Raw genomic sequence first — 14,124 nt, forward strand, 5'->3', positions numbered from 1 at the left:
GTGAAGCAAATGCAAATTTAATTAAAACTAAGGCAAAATGTCAAAACAAAGTTTAACCCAAAGATTTTCATGGTTGACTCAGTCTGACGTAAAATGAAGCGAAACCGGAGGAAAAATAAAAAAATGGAAAAAACGGACATTAAATTAGTTTACGAACAAAAATTCTAGACTCTGTGTTTAGCTCTCAAACGCACACACACCCACAAACATAAGCTCCCATAGGCAATAGCATATAGACACAAATACCAACAACAAACAAAAGAATGTAAATCAGTGTTGCCAATTTGGTGCTTTTAGCACCAAATTTAGTGCTTTTTGATTTCTAAAAAGCACCAAATTGCCTTTTTGGTGCCTTTTCAAAAAAAGCACCAACTTGGTGCTTTCTGGCATTTTCATTTAGTGCTTTTGGTGCTTTTTTATTTTGAACAGTATTAAGTTTAATTGATACAAAAATGTTGATTAGACTTTCAAGAGCCGAAGAAAATTTATTGCCAAATATAGAATTTGATTGTTATGAAGTTGGTATTGATTATTTTTTAATTAATATTGTTATTTAGGGTATTCTGTAGGAAAGTCGAGCGATGAGTGTCGAATTTTTGAATTTGGTAAAGATGTCATTAAAAACGTTTGTATTAAATCCACAAAAGCTCGCACAACTGAAATAAGCAATAGACTCCTTCCATATATTAATATTTTGAAAGTTGAAAAACATCACTGATCAAAATGAATTGGACGAAAGCATTAAAACTGATCAAGGTGTATACTTGAATAGCGGTTCATAATGGTGAGTACTAAGTTTGAGTTTTGCCGCTAAAGTGAAAACTATATCACTAAAAATGGGCATAAAATTTTGCATATTTGCTGCAAAGTTTATTATAAATTGATGGGGAATAGCCAAAAGCAAATTTTCACAAAGTTTGTATTCCTTAAAATGATTTATTAAAGAAAAGTAATTGTGAAAAAATGACTATTTTAGCAGCTAAACTCGATCTTAATACCCACCTTAACTTCTTGAAATTCAATTCACAATAGTTCTATAATACATCTTCCGAAGGTTTTTTTTTTTTTAGTAGAGCATTTAATTTTAGATTTTGTGGTGGAAGGTGGTATGTTAGAATTAATATTTTTTTTGTGCTTTTTGGCCTTGGGGAGTTGGCAACACTGATGTAAATAAGTTGTGAAGAGAGAGGTAAATATGAATTAAATAAACCATCGTGTTCTTCCAGCGATGGACAAAGGAAATTAATAATAAAATTTACAAAATAAAGACAGCCCGAAAAAGTTGAGTATCAAAAAACCCTCTTATCGGGACAATCAAGTATAATACATTGGGTTTAGTGAATTATCAGAATTTATTCAGATATTTGGTTGATAGTTTCGCGGCAAGTAGATGAAGATTGTGGCAGAGCAGAAACGATCGTCTATCCAATCAATTTTTTGTATACAGATCTATATTGCGACACCGGATGCAACACATATTGAATGCACGTAAAACGGCAAAAAAAAATATGTGTGAGCTATAATTACACTGAAACAAATATATATGTGATATTAAAGATTACGCAATAACATTTTAGGATGCCTAATTTATAAAATATTATGGGCAAAATTCTTAGAAAAAATTAAATTTTAATTAAAATAAAGTTAATAATCTTTTACTCAATTTTTTTTTTTAAATTGTGGACACAAAAATTGGTAATTTGCGTCCCTCCCTTAGGATATGTTTTTCAAAATTTTATTTCAAAGACGTTTCTTACTTGAAATAATTTCTACATAATAATAATTTCTACACACAAAGAACATTTCATTAACACTCAGTCATCGAAAAATTTTCATTGATATTACGAAACATTTTCATTAATAAAATTACAATATTATTACGAAACGTTACGTTAATTAACAGAAAATTCATTATAATCAGGGCTGTGAAACCGGAGTCGGAATCTGAAGATTTTGCTGGAGTCGGAGTCGTAAAAATTTTGCTCGACTCCGGCTAAACCAAATTTTTTAAAACACTTACAGAAAAACACACAAAGAAAATTTCATTAAAACTCAGTCAACGAAAAATTTTCATTGATATAACGAAACATTTTCATTAATAAAATGACAATATTAGTACGAAACGTTACGTTAATTAACAGAAAATTCATTATAATCACGGCTGTGAAACCGGAGTCGGAGTCTGAAGATTTTGCTGGAGTCGGAGTCGTAAAAATTTTGCTCGACTCCGGCTAAACCAAATTTTCTAAAACACTTCGCATTTTTGTAACTAAGCAAGTTTTTACGCAAATTAGTTTCCATTGCGTTATTCATTCGATCAATCTACAGCATGATTGTAAATGAAAATCAACTTCCAATTACGGCTTTCTTTTTATGTTTCCTAGAATGTTAGACTAGCAGATGGGCTGGATCGATCCATTTTAATGCCCATATCAATTTATTTGAAATATTTCGAACAATCGAAATTATTTTTTTTTTTTAATTTTATTTTAAGGTCATATACATATGTGGAATATTGACAGACAATTTTTTCAAAGTTGTTTTTTATAGAAAATTTTGTCAAAATATTATTTCTATAAAAAGTTTTGTCAACATTTTATTTCTATAGCAAATTTTGTCAAAATTTTATTTCTATAAAAATTTTATTCAAAATTTCATTACTATAGAAATATTGTTTTCTGTAGAAAATTTAGTCAAAATTTTATTTCTATAGAAAATTGAGTCAAAATTTTGTTTCTATAGAATAGTTTGCAAAATTTTATTTCTATAGAAAACTTTGCAAAATTTTGTTTGTTACACAAAATTTTTTTCAAAATTTTATTTCTATTGATAATTTTATTTCTATAAAAATTTAAGTCAAAATTTCATTTCTATAGAAAATTTTGTCAAAATTTTTTAGTAATAGATTTTTTTTAGAAAATTTGGTCAAAATTTTATTTCTATAGAAAATTTTGCCAAAATTTTATAATAATAGATTTTTTTATTAGAAAATTTGGTCAAAATTTTATTTCTATTTCTATTTTTTCAAAATTTTATTTCTGTAGAATATTTTGCAGAATTTTATTTACTAAACATTTTTCTAATATTGTATTTTTATTTATAATTTTTTCAAAATTTTATTCCTATAAGAAAAAATTTTCAAATTTTATTTCTATAGAAAATTTTTTCAAAATTTTTATTCTTACTGATGCTCACTGAAACTCACAGCTATAAAAAATGTATTCAAAATTTTATTACTATAGAAATATTTTTTTTCTATAGAAAATTTAGTCAAAATTTTGTTTCTATATTTGTCAATTTTTTTTTTCTATAGAAAATTTCGCTACACATTTTTTTTAATTGTATTTCTATTGATAACTTTTTTAAACGTTTTCTTTTCAATGACTCTATTAATCATGTTCCTTAATCTAAATCTGTCCATAAAGCTCGATTAATAGTTGTAAAATTAGATATAATGCATTTAGACGATAATTGCCTGTTTCGGTATCAGGCTAACATGAAATATAACTTTTTTAAACTTTTATTTCTATAAAAAATTTTGCCAAATTTTATTTCTATAAAAATTTTATTCAAAATTGTATTTCTATATATTTGGTTAAAATTTGATTTCTATAGAAAATTTTGCCAAAATATTATTTCTATAGGAAATTTAGTCAAAATTTAGTTTCTGTAGAAATTTTGCAAAATGTTATTTACTAGAAAAAATTTTTTCCAAAATTGTATGCTCACTGATACTCACTGCTAAGTCGAAAACTTGTAGAAATTACTCAAATTGTAAAACTTTTCAATGAATTAATCATAAATGCATTTTTGCGAAATTGTCTAAACTATTATAAATATTTCCCAAATATTGCTCGAGATTTTGTAGAAGACTGATTTGAGATTTTATCAAAACGTAGATCTAAATACAAAGTTGTGCAGAGTATATTATAATCGGCCCACCCGACTTGAGACTTTCCTTGCATTTTTATTTTTTGTTAAAATTGTGTTACGTCCCATAACGTTAGATTTAAATTTTAAGTACATAGATTTTGTAGAAGTATATACAATTTTGTCTAAATCGATTCAGATTCAAATTCATGCATATGGGAATATAAACCTTTATATAGCTCGCAACAAATTTAAAGGATTTAAGATAGTAACAATAATTTTGGTCCACAAATACATATACTGTTGGTATCTTCTAATATTATGATGGGTATTTATATCATTATTTTATTTATTATACATTGCCCTAAATTTGAAATATAGAGTTCAATTGGCATCTAATTTTTTTTGCTCACATAAATAAATACTAGAGGTCTGCACAATTCCATTTGTACATGCAGAGTACACGTGTACTTGCTACATGAGTACATCTATTTGAGAGAGTCGCAAAACTATTGGTACACATTTTGATGAACACCAAAAGCCACGAGTAACTTCTTGTTGCTACTCTGATGTCATCACTACCAACAAACACATATTCCTCTTTCTTTCTTATTGAAGTGTACTCAGAGTGATCACGTCAAGTATGTTGCGAGAACAAAACTTCATAGAGTACTCCATGTACCACGTGCAGTTTCAGAAATACAAAAAAACAGTTACTCTCCATAATATATGTTTTGGTTTGTTATAAAGAACAGCAAACGTTAAGGTAAGTGTGTGACATACATAAATATATGAAATATGTGAAATACATACATATCTATGATTAATAATAATGGAAAGTTTGCTTCGCACATAACTGAGAAATACTTGTGGTACCACGTGAAGTGAAGAGAATCCATGTTGTACTTTTTCTCAAGTACTTACATTTTTATTGTTCCTTTTTTTCGGAACACATATTGTTTCGGATAAGTATTTGGTGGTATTTGACAAGCAAGTGTTCTCTTCACTTCACTACTTGCACTCTGAGAGAAAGACAGTGTATGTACTATATTCGACAGCGAGTTGCATACATGTAGTGAAAAGTTATTCGATGCAGACCTCTAATAAATACGATACTTTATATCGATCCACTTACGATACCCCCACAATAGAACTACACATTAGTGGTATTAAAATGAGATTTAGTTATATTACCCGGAGTCGACTCCGGAGTCGGAGTCGAACTGATGAAAAATGCTGGAGTCGGAGTCGAGCAAAATTGGCTCGACTTCACAGCCCTGGTTATAATAACGAAAAATTTCATTGTAGTAACGAATTTGTTTCGTTGGCTGACTTTTAACGACACATTTCGTTAATATAACGAAACTTTTTCTATTAGTGTACTTAATATGGAGTCTGAATTTGGAAAAGTAAGTTTTCGTTGACACGTTTTTAGAGGACTTTGAATGCACATGACGAAAAGAGCGGAAAAACTAATAAATTAAAATTTCTTTCTTTATTTCAAGTACGCGAAACTCAATTTTTTAAAGAGAATTGTGTCCTAAATGTATCATTACTTCAATTCTCCGTTTCGATGGCTTGGAATCAATAGCAAAATAATTAGTGTAAAGACAAAATCTTTGGAACTGGGCAAGCTTTTTTTAGTGTACGCGCAATGGCCACCAAAATCTACGGATCTCATTCCGTTGCGCCTGTGGCATGTTCAAGATGAAAATAGGAAAAATTACCTTAGAGCCAATGTGTGATGCCTTGGTCGGCAGTTTCAAAGCTATAATTCGTGGCAAAGGTAGTCGATTCGAAGAATTCTAAAATTTGATGTTATTTTCGATATATTATTTATTAAAAAAATTACTTTCCTGAATTATATATCAACCACCTTGCATGTTATTATACCCTTATCATACACACAAAGAAAATTTCATTAAAATTGAGCCAACGAAAATTTTTCATTGATACAACGAAACATTTTCATTAAGACAATGAAAATGTTCGTTAATAGTACGAAACGTTTCGATGACTAACAGGAAATTCGTTATAATTACGATAAACTTCGTTATATCAATGCATTTGTTTTATTGGCTCAATTTTAATGACACATTTCATTAATATTACGAAACATTTTCTACCAGTGTAGGTTAAGTTATATACTAACTTCGTCATTCCGTTTCAAAGTGCTGAAATGCTACTATCCCGCCGCCTGTTAACCCTCTAATGCCCCAATTTTTTGTCAGCTGATTTAATATTCAATGCTAACGACACAAAAGCAAGAAAACTAATCAAGAAACAAGTATAAACGGCCGTAAGTTCGGCCAGGCCGAATCTTATGTACCCTCCACCATGGATTGCGTAGAAACTTCTACGAAAGACTGTTATACACAATCGAATTACTTGGGTTGTGGTATCTTAAATCGTTTTCCAAATTGTGAGTTAATCCACACGTGGTATATATTAGGCAAAAAGGTATGTAAGTCAACAAATAATAACGAATCGATATGGACTTTTGCACGGTACTTAGGGAGCCAGAATTGAAATATGGGGGTCGCTTATATTGGGTCTATATACAATTATGAACTTGATATGGACCAATTTTTGTGTGATTGGGGATCGATTTATCTGAGGGCTATATATAACTATAGACCGATATGGACCTAGCTAGGTATGGTTGTTAACGGCCATATATTAGCACAAAGTACCAAATTTCAACTGACTCCGAGGAAATTTACTCCTCCAAGGGGCTCCAAAACCAAATCTCGGGATCGGTTTATATAGAGGCTATATATAATTATGGACTGATATCAACCAATTCATGCATGGTTGTTGGATACCATATAGTAACATCACTTACCAAATTTCAACCGAATCCGATGAATTTTGCTCTTCCAAGGGGGTCCGGGGGTCAAATCTGAGGATCGGTTTATATGGGGGCTATACATAATTATGGACCGATTTCGACCAATTTTTGCATGGGTGTTTGAGGCCATATATTAACACCACGTACCAAATATCAACTGAATCAGATGAATTTTGGTCTTCCAAGAGGCTCCGGAGGTCAAATCTGGCGATCGGTTTATATGGAGCTATATATAATTATGCACCGATGTGGACCAATTTTTGCATGGTCATTAGATACCATATACTAACACCATGTACCAAACTTCAGCACCGGATAGGATGAAATTTGCTTCTCTTAGAGGCTCCACAAGCCAAATCTGGGGATCGGTTTATATGGGGGCTATATATAATTATGGACCGATATGGACCAATTTTTGTATGGTTGTTAAAGACCATATACTAACACCATGTACCAAATTTCAGCCGGATCGGATGAAATTTGCTTCTCTTATTGGCTCCGCAAGCCAAATCGGGGGATCGGTTTATATGGGGGCTATATATAATTATTGACCGATGTAGACCAATTTTTGCACAGTTATTAGAGACCATATACTAACATCATGTACCAAATTTCAGCCGGATCGGATGATATTTGCTTCTCTTAGAGACTCTGAAAGCCAAATCGGGGGATCGGTTTATATGGGGGCTATATATAATTATGGACCGATGTGGACCAATTTTTGCATGGTTGTTAGAGACCATATACTCACACTATGTACCAAATTTAAGCCGGATCGGATGAAATTTGCTTCTCTTAGAGGGTCTGCAAGCCAAATTTGGGGGTCCGTTTATATGGGGGCTATACGTAAAAGTGGACCGATATGGCCCATTTGCAATCCCATCCGACCTACGTCAATAACAACTACTTGTGCCAAGTTTCAAGTCGATAGCTTGTTTCGTTCGGAAGTTAGCGTGATTTCAACAGACGGACGGACGGACGGACATGCTCAGATCGACTCAGAATTTCACCACGACCCGGAATATATATACTTTATGGGGTCTTAGAGCAATATTTCGATGTGTTACAAACGGAATGACAAAGTTAATATACCCCCATCCTATGGTGGAGGGTATAAAAATTATACGGTAAAATTCAGTATATGCTGCAAAGGCTCTTGACCAGGTTCAACTAAGTTTTCTTTTTATTTTATAAAGTTTTGTTGTCTTTAACACATCTGTTTTACTAAAAGCTTCCTTATTTAATAAAGACGGCCTAAAGGCGGAATTGAGCATTAGAGGGTTAGAATCACACTAACTTCCGAATGAAACAAGCTATCGACTTGAAACAAAGTGTTGAAAATTTACAAAAACAAAATTAAGTCTATAAAAATGTTGATTTCAGTTATCATGTAAGTGTTTTTAAAAGTAGGGATAATTCGACCTGCAACAAACGATGATTGCTATCATTTCGCTTTAATACCTTATGTAGCACACATATCCATGAACAATTCCCTTGACATTTCATTCACTTTTTTTTATTATACATAAAAATACTTCCAATCATACACACACACTTAAACACACAAACGACACAACACCATTAAAGCCATGGTGTAGACATAGAAAGACACAAAAAACAATAACAAATAAATAAACACCAAAAAAATATATATGTCATCATCCGGAGGGGGGAGATAATATTTAAGGCGAACACAGAAACTTGAGCGGCAATAGCAATGATAACAGCATCAATAGCCTTAACAGCGTTTAAGGCAACAAAAACTCTTAGCAATGCAAGAAAAAAACTCCAAGAGAAAAGAGACTCACCTGTGACTTTGAACGCATTGTCGGCTGGTATTTCCGTCGTATCTTCCGCGGACAGCAAACACAGAGAATCCGCACAAAAGCCCTGCAATGAATGAGAAAAAAGAAGGAGAGAGGTAGAGAGAAGAATATGAGCCTTTATTTACATTGGCACGGTAAAGGAAAATTAGAAATCACTTTTTGTTTTTTTTTTTGTACTGAACAACAGAAATTTGAGGGTACCAGGATTGACAGGTGGTAGTTGACGTGTTTTTTTTATGTACCAGACTAAGCTGCAAAACCAATTATCAGACTGATGAAAAAAAACTGGGTCTTTCACCTGCTTTTCATATAACCTTAAATTAAAGACAAACACTAATCCTTAAGCTTTAAGGTATTTTGTAAATATTTCATTTACTTAGAGGGTTTTTTTATTTTGTTGTGGTATTACACCCTTGGATTATAAAAAGAGATTTCGTACAATACCAAGAGTATTAGACTATTTATGGTGTAGAGACAATTTATGCTAACGTTCAATACAACTGATTAAACGATATGATGGATTGGGTATTTAGGCTTCAAAATTTCTAGCAAAGTTATCTTAAATTACTAAAGTAGTTTACTTTCTGAGGAAAATCACTGGAGATGAACGTAGACTGTTTTCCACGACAATGTAAATTCGAATGCAAATTTTGCTTTGCTTTCCAGCAAAAAAAAAAAAAACGTCGCCAAAAAATAGTTAAACTGATTCTTTTTTGGATTTGGAAGTGGTGCAAAATTAGCGCTAAAGCGACGAATTTAATATGGGCGTGTGATCCGCACTCAGCGTGAATTAAAAAATTTTGTAATGTTTTGCCAAACAAATAATTTTTAAAATTTTTTTATGATTAAGTAGAAAGATCGAATAAAATTAAAATTATATATATATATATATATATATATATATATATATATATATATATATATATATATATATATATATATATATATATATATATATATATATATATATATATATATATATATATATATATATATATATATATATATATATATATATATATATATATATATATATATATTTTTTAGATTTTTAATCAATTTTATGATTTAGTGCATTTGAATTGACCTCGAATATTGCCAAACACATTCCAGTCCCTACAAAGCACTGTGCCACTGCCTCAAACCTACACGTGCCGCTAACTCAGCATTTTTCAATTCAGTGCAAAACTGCAATATGATACCTTCCCGTGGAGACCCTGTGCACCAGACGCACTGCCAGCATTATACACCTGTGGCAAAGATATTTGGCAGCTCTCTGCACTAAAAAAAAAAAAAAAATAATGTAGTGAGGCCAACGATTTCATGTCCTTTAATAATTCAGAAATATTCTTCAAAATGAATAAAATTGCCTTTAAGTTTGTTGACTTTTTGCATCTTGAATACAACGCAAAAATTCGTTCAAAATTAGGACATGTTTTTAAAAATTTTATTTTAGAGACTTTTTTGCTTGAAACATGGCATAATTTCTACTTGAAGACAAGTCTGAATTTGAAATGTTTTTTAAACAACTTTGGTAGCATTTGAAGACAAAAGTTAGAGAAACAAATAAAAAAAAAATTGTTTCCTAGAGACAAGTACGCAAAACTCAAATTTAAAAGAGAATTGTGTCTTAAAAGTATCCTTACTTCTATAAGCGTAGTAAGGTATGTGGGGGGAGGACTTAGCCCACTCCAGAAAAAAATTAGCCCCCCTAGAATGTGAAAACCTATATATGATTTTCCAATATGTATTGTTCCTGTAGTATAGATAGGGGGGATATAGCCTAGAAACGCTTAAAATGTCTAGAAACGGCAATGCTTAGTACAATTCTCCGCTTCTTTGGCTCGGAATCAATACCAAAATCGTTAGTTTAAATACGAAATCTTTGGAACAGGGCATGCATTTTTTTCAGTTTGCCATAAACTGCACGCTTGGAGACAACTAATGGAAATACCAGAATTCAGAGTTGTTCGGTATTGGATATGGAGCAGTCTAGTTTTAATTTCATTAAATGTATTTTTATACCCACCATTATAGAATGGTGCCGGGGGTATAATAAGTTTGTCATTCCGTTTGTAACACATCGAAATATCGATTACCTATCGGTCCATTTTTTGGTATAGCAACCAATTGACCGATTTCCCGATTTTGCTTCTTGGGCGTCTAGAAATTGTATTTTATATACGATTTGCCTGAAATTTGAAATCTAGAGGTATTCTAGAACCCTAAAGAGGTGAGTCGAAAATGGGGTGTATCGGTCCATTTTTTTGTATAGCCCCCATATAGACCGATCTCCCGATTTTACTTCTTGGGCTTCTATAATCCGCAATTTTTACCCACTTTGCCTCAAATCGGAAATCTAGGGCTATTATAGGACCTTAAAGAGGTGTGCCGAAAATGGTGAGTATCGGTCCATGTTTTCATATAGCCCCCATATAGACCGATCTCCCGATTTTACTTCTTGGGCGTCTAGAATCCATAGTTTTTGCACAATTTGCCTGAAATTGGAAATCTAGAGGTATTCTAGGAAAATAAAGAGATGTGCCGAAAATGGTGATTATCCGACCATGTTTTGATATAGCCCCCGTATAGACCGATCTCCCGATTTTACTTCTTGGGCTTATAGAATCCGTAGTTTTTACCCAAATTGCCTGAAATTGGAAATCTAGAGGTATTCTAGGACCATAAAGGGGCGTGCCGAATATATTGAGTATCGGTACAGTTTTTGATATAGCCCCCTTACAAACCGGCCCTGCGATTTGGGTCTAGATTCTAGAACTACAATTAAATGTCCTGAATACTGTGTGTATCCTTCCATGTTTTGGTATAGCCTCCATTACAACTCCCGATTTAACTCCTAGGGCTTCTAGAAATTTTAGTTTTTATCCGATTTGCTACAAATTGAAAATATAGTTACTGGCATTTTAGACCCATAACAAAGTGTATATGATTTAGTTTTATCGGTCCATTTGGTAAGGCCTCCATATAGACCGATTTCACTTATTGAGAGTATAGAAGGCACACTGATCATGAAAATTGCTTGAAACTGAATGCAAAATTTCCAGATTTTACTTCTCGTAGTCATTTAAATAATTTGGATGAAAATTCTCAGACTCTAGATTTCAAATCAAGGCGTTATTTCATCATTTTCTTGCACTTACAAGAGATGTTTATGATTCCTCTAAAACTCTAACAACAAATGGTTCTTATAAATTCAGAATCTGATCTAATCTTCAGGTACTGGTTAAACTGATCTGCTTGGGAAAATATCTGTCATCAACCCCCCCCTGAAATTTTCAAATGAAACTATTATATTTGGTTCATTGTGGTGGGTATTTAATATTCGACCCGTCCGAACTTACTACTGTATATACTTGTTTTTAATTTATTTTAATGTAATTCCATTGTATTTTAATTCTAACGGTACGGGCAAATATTTGACAGAAATTGAAAAAGAATTAGTCGCTCATTTTGAAAATATCACATTACGATAAAAATATCTTTCAAAAACGGTGTACAGATATTTCGAAAGTGTTCCTGAAAAGTTTGACACTCAATTTGGGCAAATATTTGCCTAGTGTGACAGTGGTGGCCGACTTAATATTTTCTTGGAAACAAAAGGACAACATACTTTAATTTGGATTTATCATGTTTTTCGACAAAATTTAAATAATTTGTTCCACATTATTAATTCTTGCTCTGTTTTTACTTTATTTGAAACAAAACACACCTTAAGTTCGGCTGGGCCGATTCTTGAATACCCATCACCATGAATCAAATATAATTGTTTCATTTGAAAACTCTTCGTAGTAGCTTGGGATTGGAGTTATCAAAACTGATCGGTGAAAACCGGTGGACCGATTTTTCATTTTGCACCGATTGTCGGTTTTGTATAAAATCCCATATTCGGTGGACCGATAGAATCGGTGTTTTTAATAACATAAAAACCGGTTTTAGGTTTTTTTACTTTCAATGTAAACTGAAATAATATGTTCTTTGCGCACTTCCAGCTCTTTTCTGAACACTTCTTACATAGTATTCGTCCAAATTGTGAAATAAAATAAGTTAGTTTTCTAAAGAAATTCCAGAGATAATTCAATGAAATATAAACAATTCGTGCTTGTTCACTTAGAAATGTACATTTTCTCAACAATATCTATGACATTAAGGTTGAGTTACATACCATGCGTTAATGCGTCCGTTGATTGAAGAGTTGAATTTTCTCTTTGAAAGCAACAGTTTTGTTAGAGTGCTTCAAACTGAAAAATATCAACCGTTCCATCAACGCACAGATTAACGCATGATATGTAACTCAACCTTTACTAACGTTATTATTATTATACTTAATTTGCGGTAGTTTTTTTTTGTAGAAAATGAGCTCCGTTTGTGAACAACAAAATGATTCTTCGAGAACCAAATGCAATAAAATATTTAGTTGTCGAGGCTCTTCAACATCGTCTCTAATATAACAGTTAAGAAATATTCATAAAAAGCATATGAAACCAAAAAAAAAAAAAATCAACATTTTAATATTTGCCTACGGTATTGTTACCGCAATTACACCCAAGGAATTTAATTTGTATACTAAAACATTGGAGTATTTTTATACTCTCCACCATAGGATGGGGTTATATTAACTTTGTCATTCCGTTTGTAACACATCGAAATATTTAAGACCCCATAAAGTATATATATTCTGGGTCGTGGTGAAATTCTGAGTCGATCTGAGCATGTCCGTCCGTCCGTCCGTACGTCTGTTGAAATCACGGTAACTTCCGAACGAAACAAGCTATCGACTTGAAACTTGGCACAAGTAGTTGTTATTGATGTAGGTCAGATGGTATTGCATATGGGCCATATCGGTCCACTTTTACGTACACTGAAAAAAATAGTGTCGTGAGGTCAAAAATTTCACGTCTTTAAAATACGAATACAAATTTTGCTTACCATAGAAGACGCATTTCTCTAAAATAAAGTTATTTTCCTTGTCCAAAAGTCGATAAACTTTTCAATGAAGTCGTATTGTCCTTATAATTAAGCGATTTTACTTAAAAATGGGTATCTTAACATGAAAGAAAAAATTTATAAGCTAAGGTCAATCTTTAAATTTAATGAAATTGTCTTTAAATTTTTTGTCTTTTTGCATCTTGACTACAAAGCAAAAAATCGTTCAAATATAGGACATGTTTTTCAAAACTTTATTTTAAAGAAGTTTTTTACTTCAAACATAGCATAATTTCTACTGGAAGTCGAGTCTTAATTTGGAAAATAAAGTTGCCGTTAACTCGTTTTTAAAGGACTTTGATAGCATATGATGAAAAAAAGCTGAGAAAGCGAAAAATTAATATTTGCTTTCTAGAAGCAAGTACACAAAACCTAAATTTAAAAGAGAATTGTGTCTTAAAAGTATCCTTACTTGTATTCTCCGCTTCTTTGGCTCGGAATCAATACCAAATTTTTTACAGTAAAGACAAAATCGATGCGACTGAAATTTGGTACATGGTGTCAGCATATGATCTCTAACAACCATGCAAAAATTGGTCCACATCGGTCCATAATTATATATAGCCCCCATAT

General features: G+C 31.9%; 1 protein-coding gene across 2 annotated transcripts in view; it reads right to left on the bottom strand.

The window, feature by feature from the left end:
- Positions 1 to 14,124, bottom strand: part of Dop1R2 (dopamine receptor 2) — a 55,840-nt gene that overhangs the window by 25,517 nt on the left and 16,199 nt on the right. For both annotated transcript variants that reach the window (XM_075288577.1, XM_075288576.1), the window contains exon 2: positions 8,530 to 8,611. In XM_075288577.1, coding sequence (XP_075144692.1) covers positions 8,530 to 8,611 — 82 coding nt within the window. The remainder of the gene's footprint in view (positions 1 to 8,529; positions 8,612 to 14,124) is intronic.

This window comes from Haematobia irritans, chromosome 1 (assembly GCF_050003625.1).
Source record: "Haematobia irritans isolate KBUSLIRL chromosome 1, ASM5000362v1, whole genome shotgun sequence".
NCBI lineage: Eukaryota > Metazoa > Arthropoda > Insecta > Diptera > Muscidae > Haematobia > Haematobia irritans.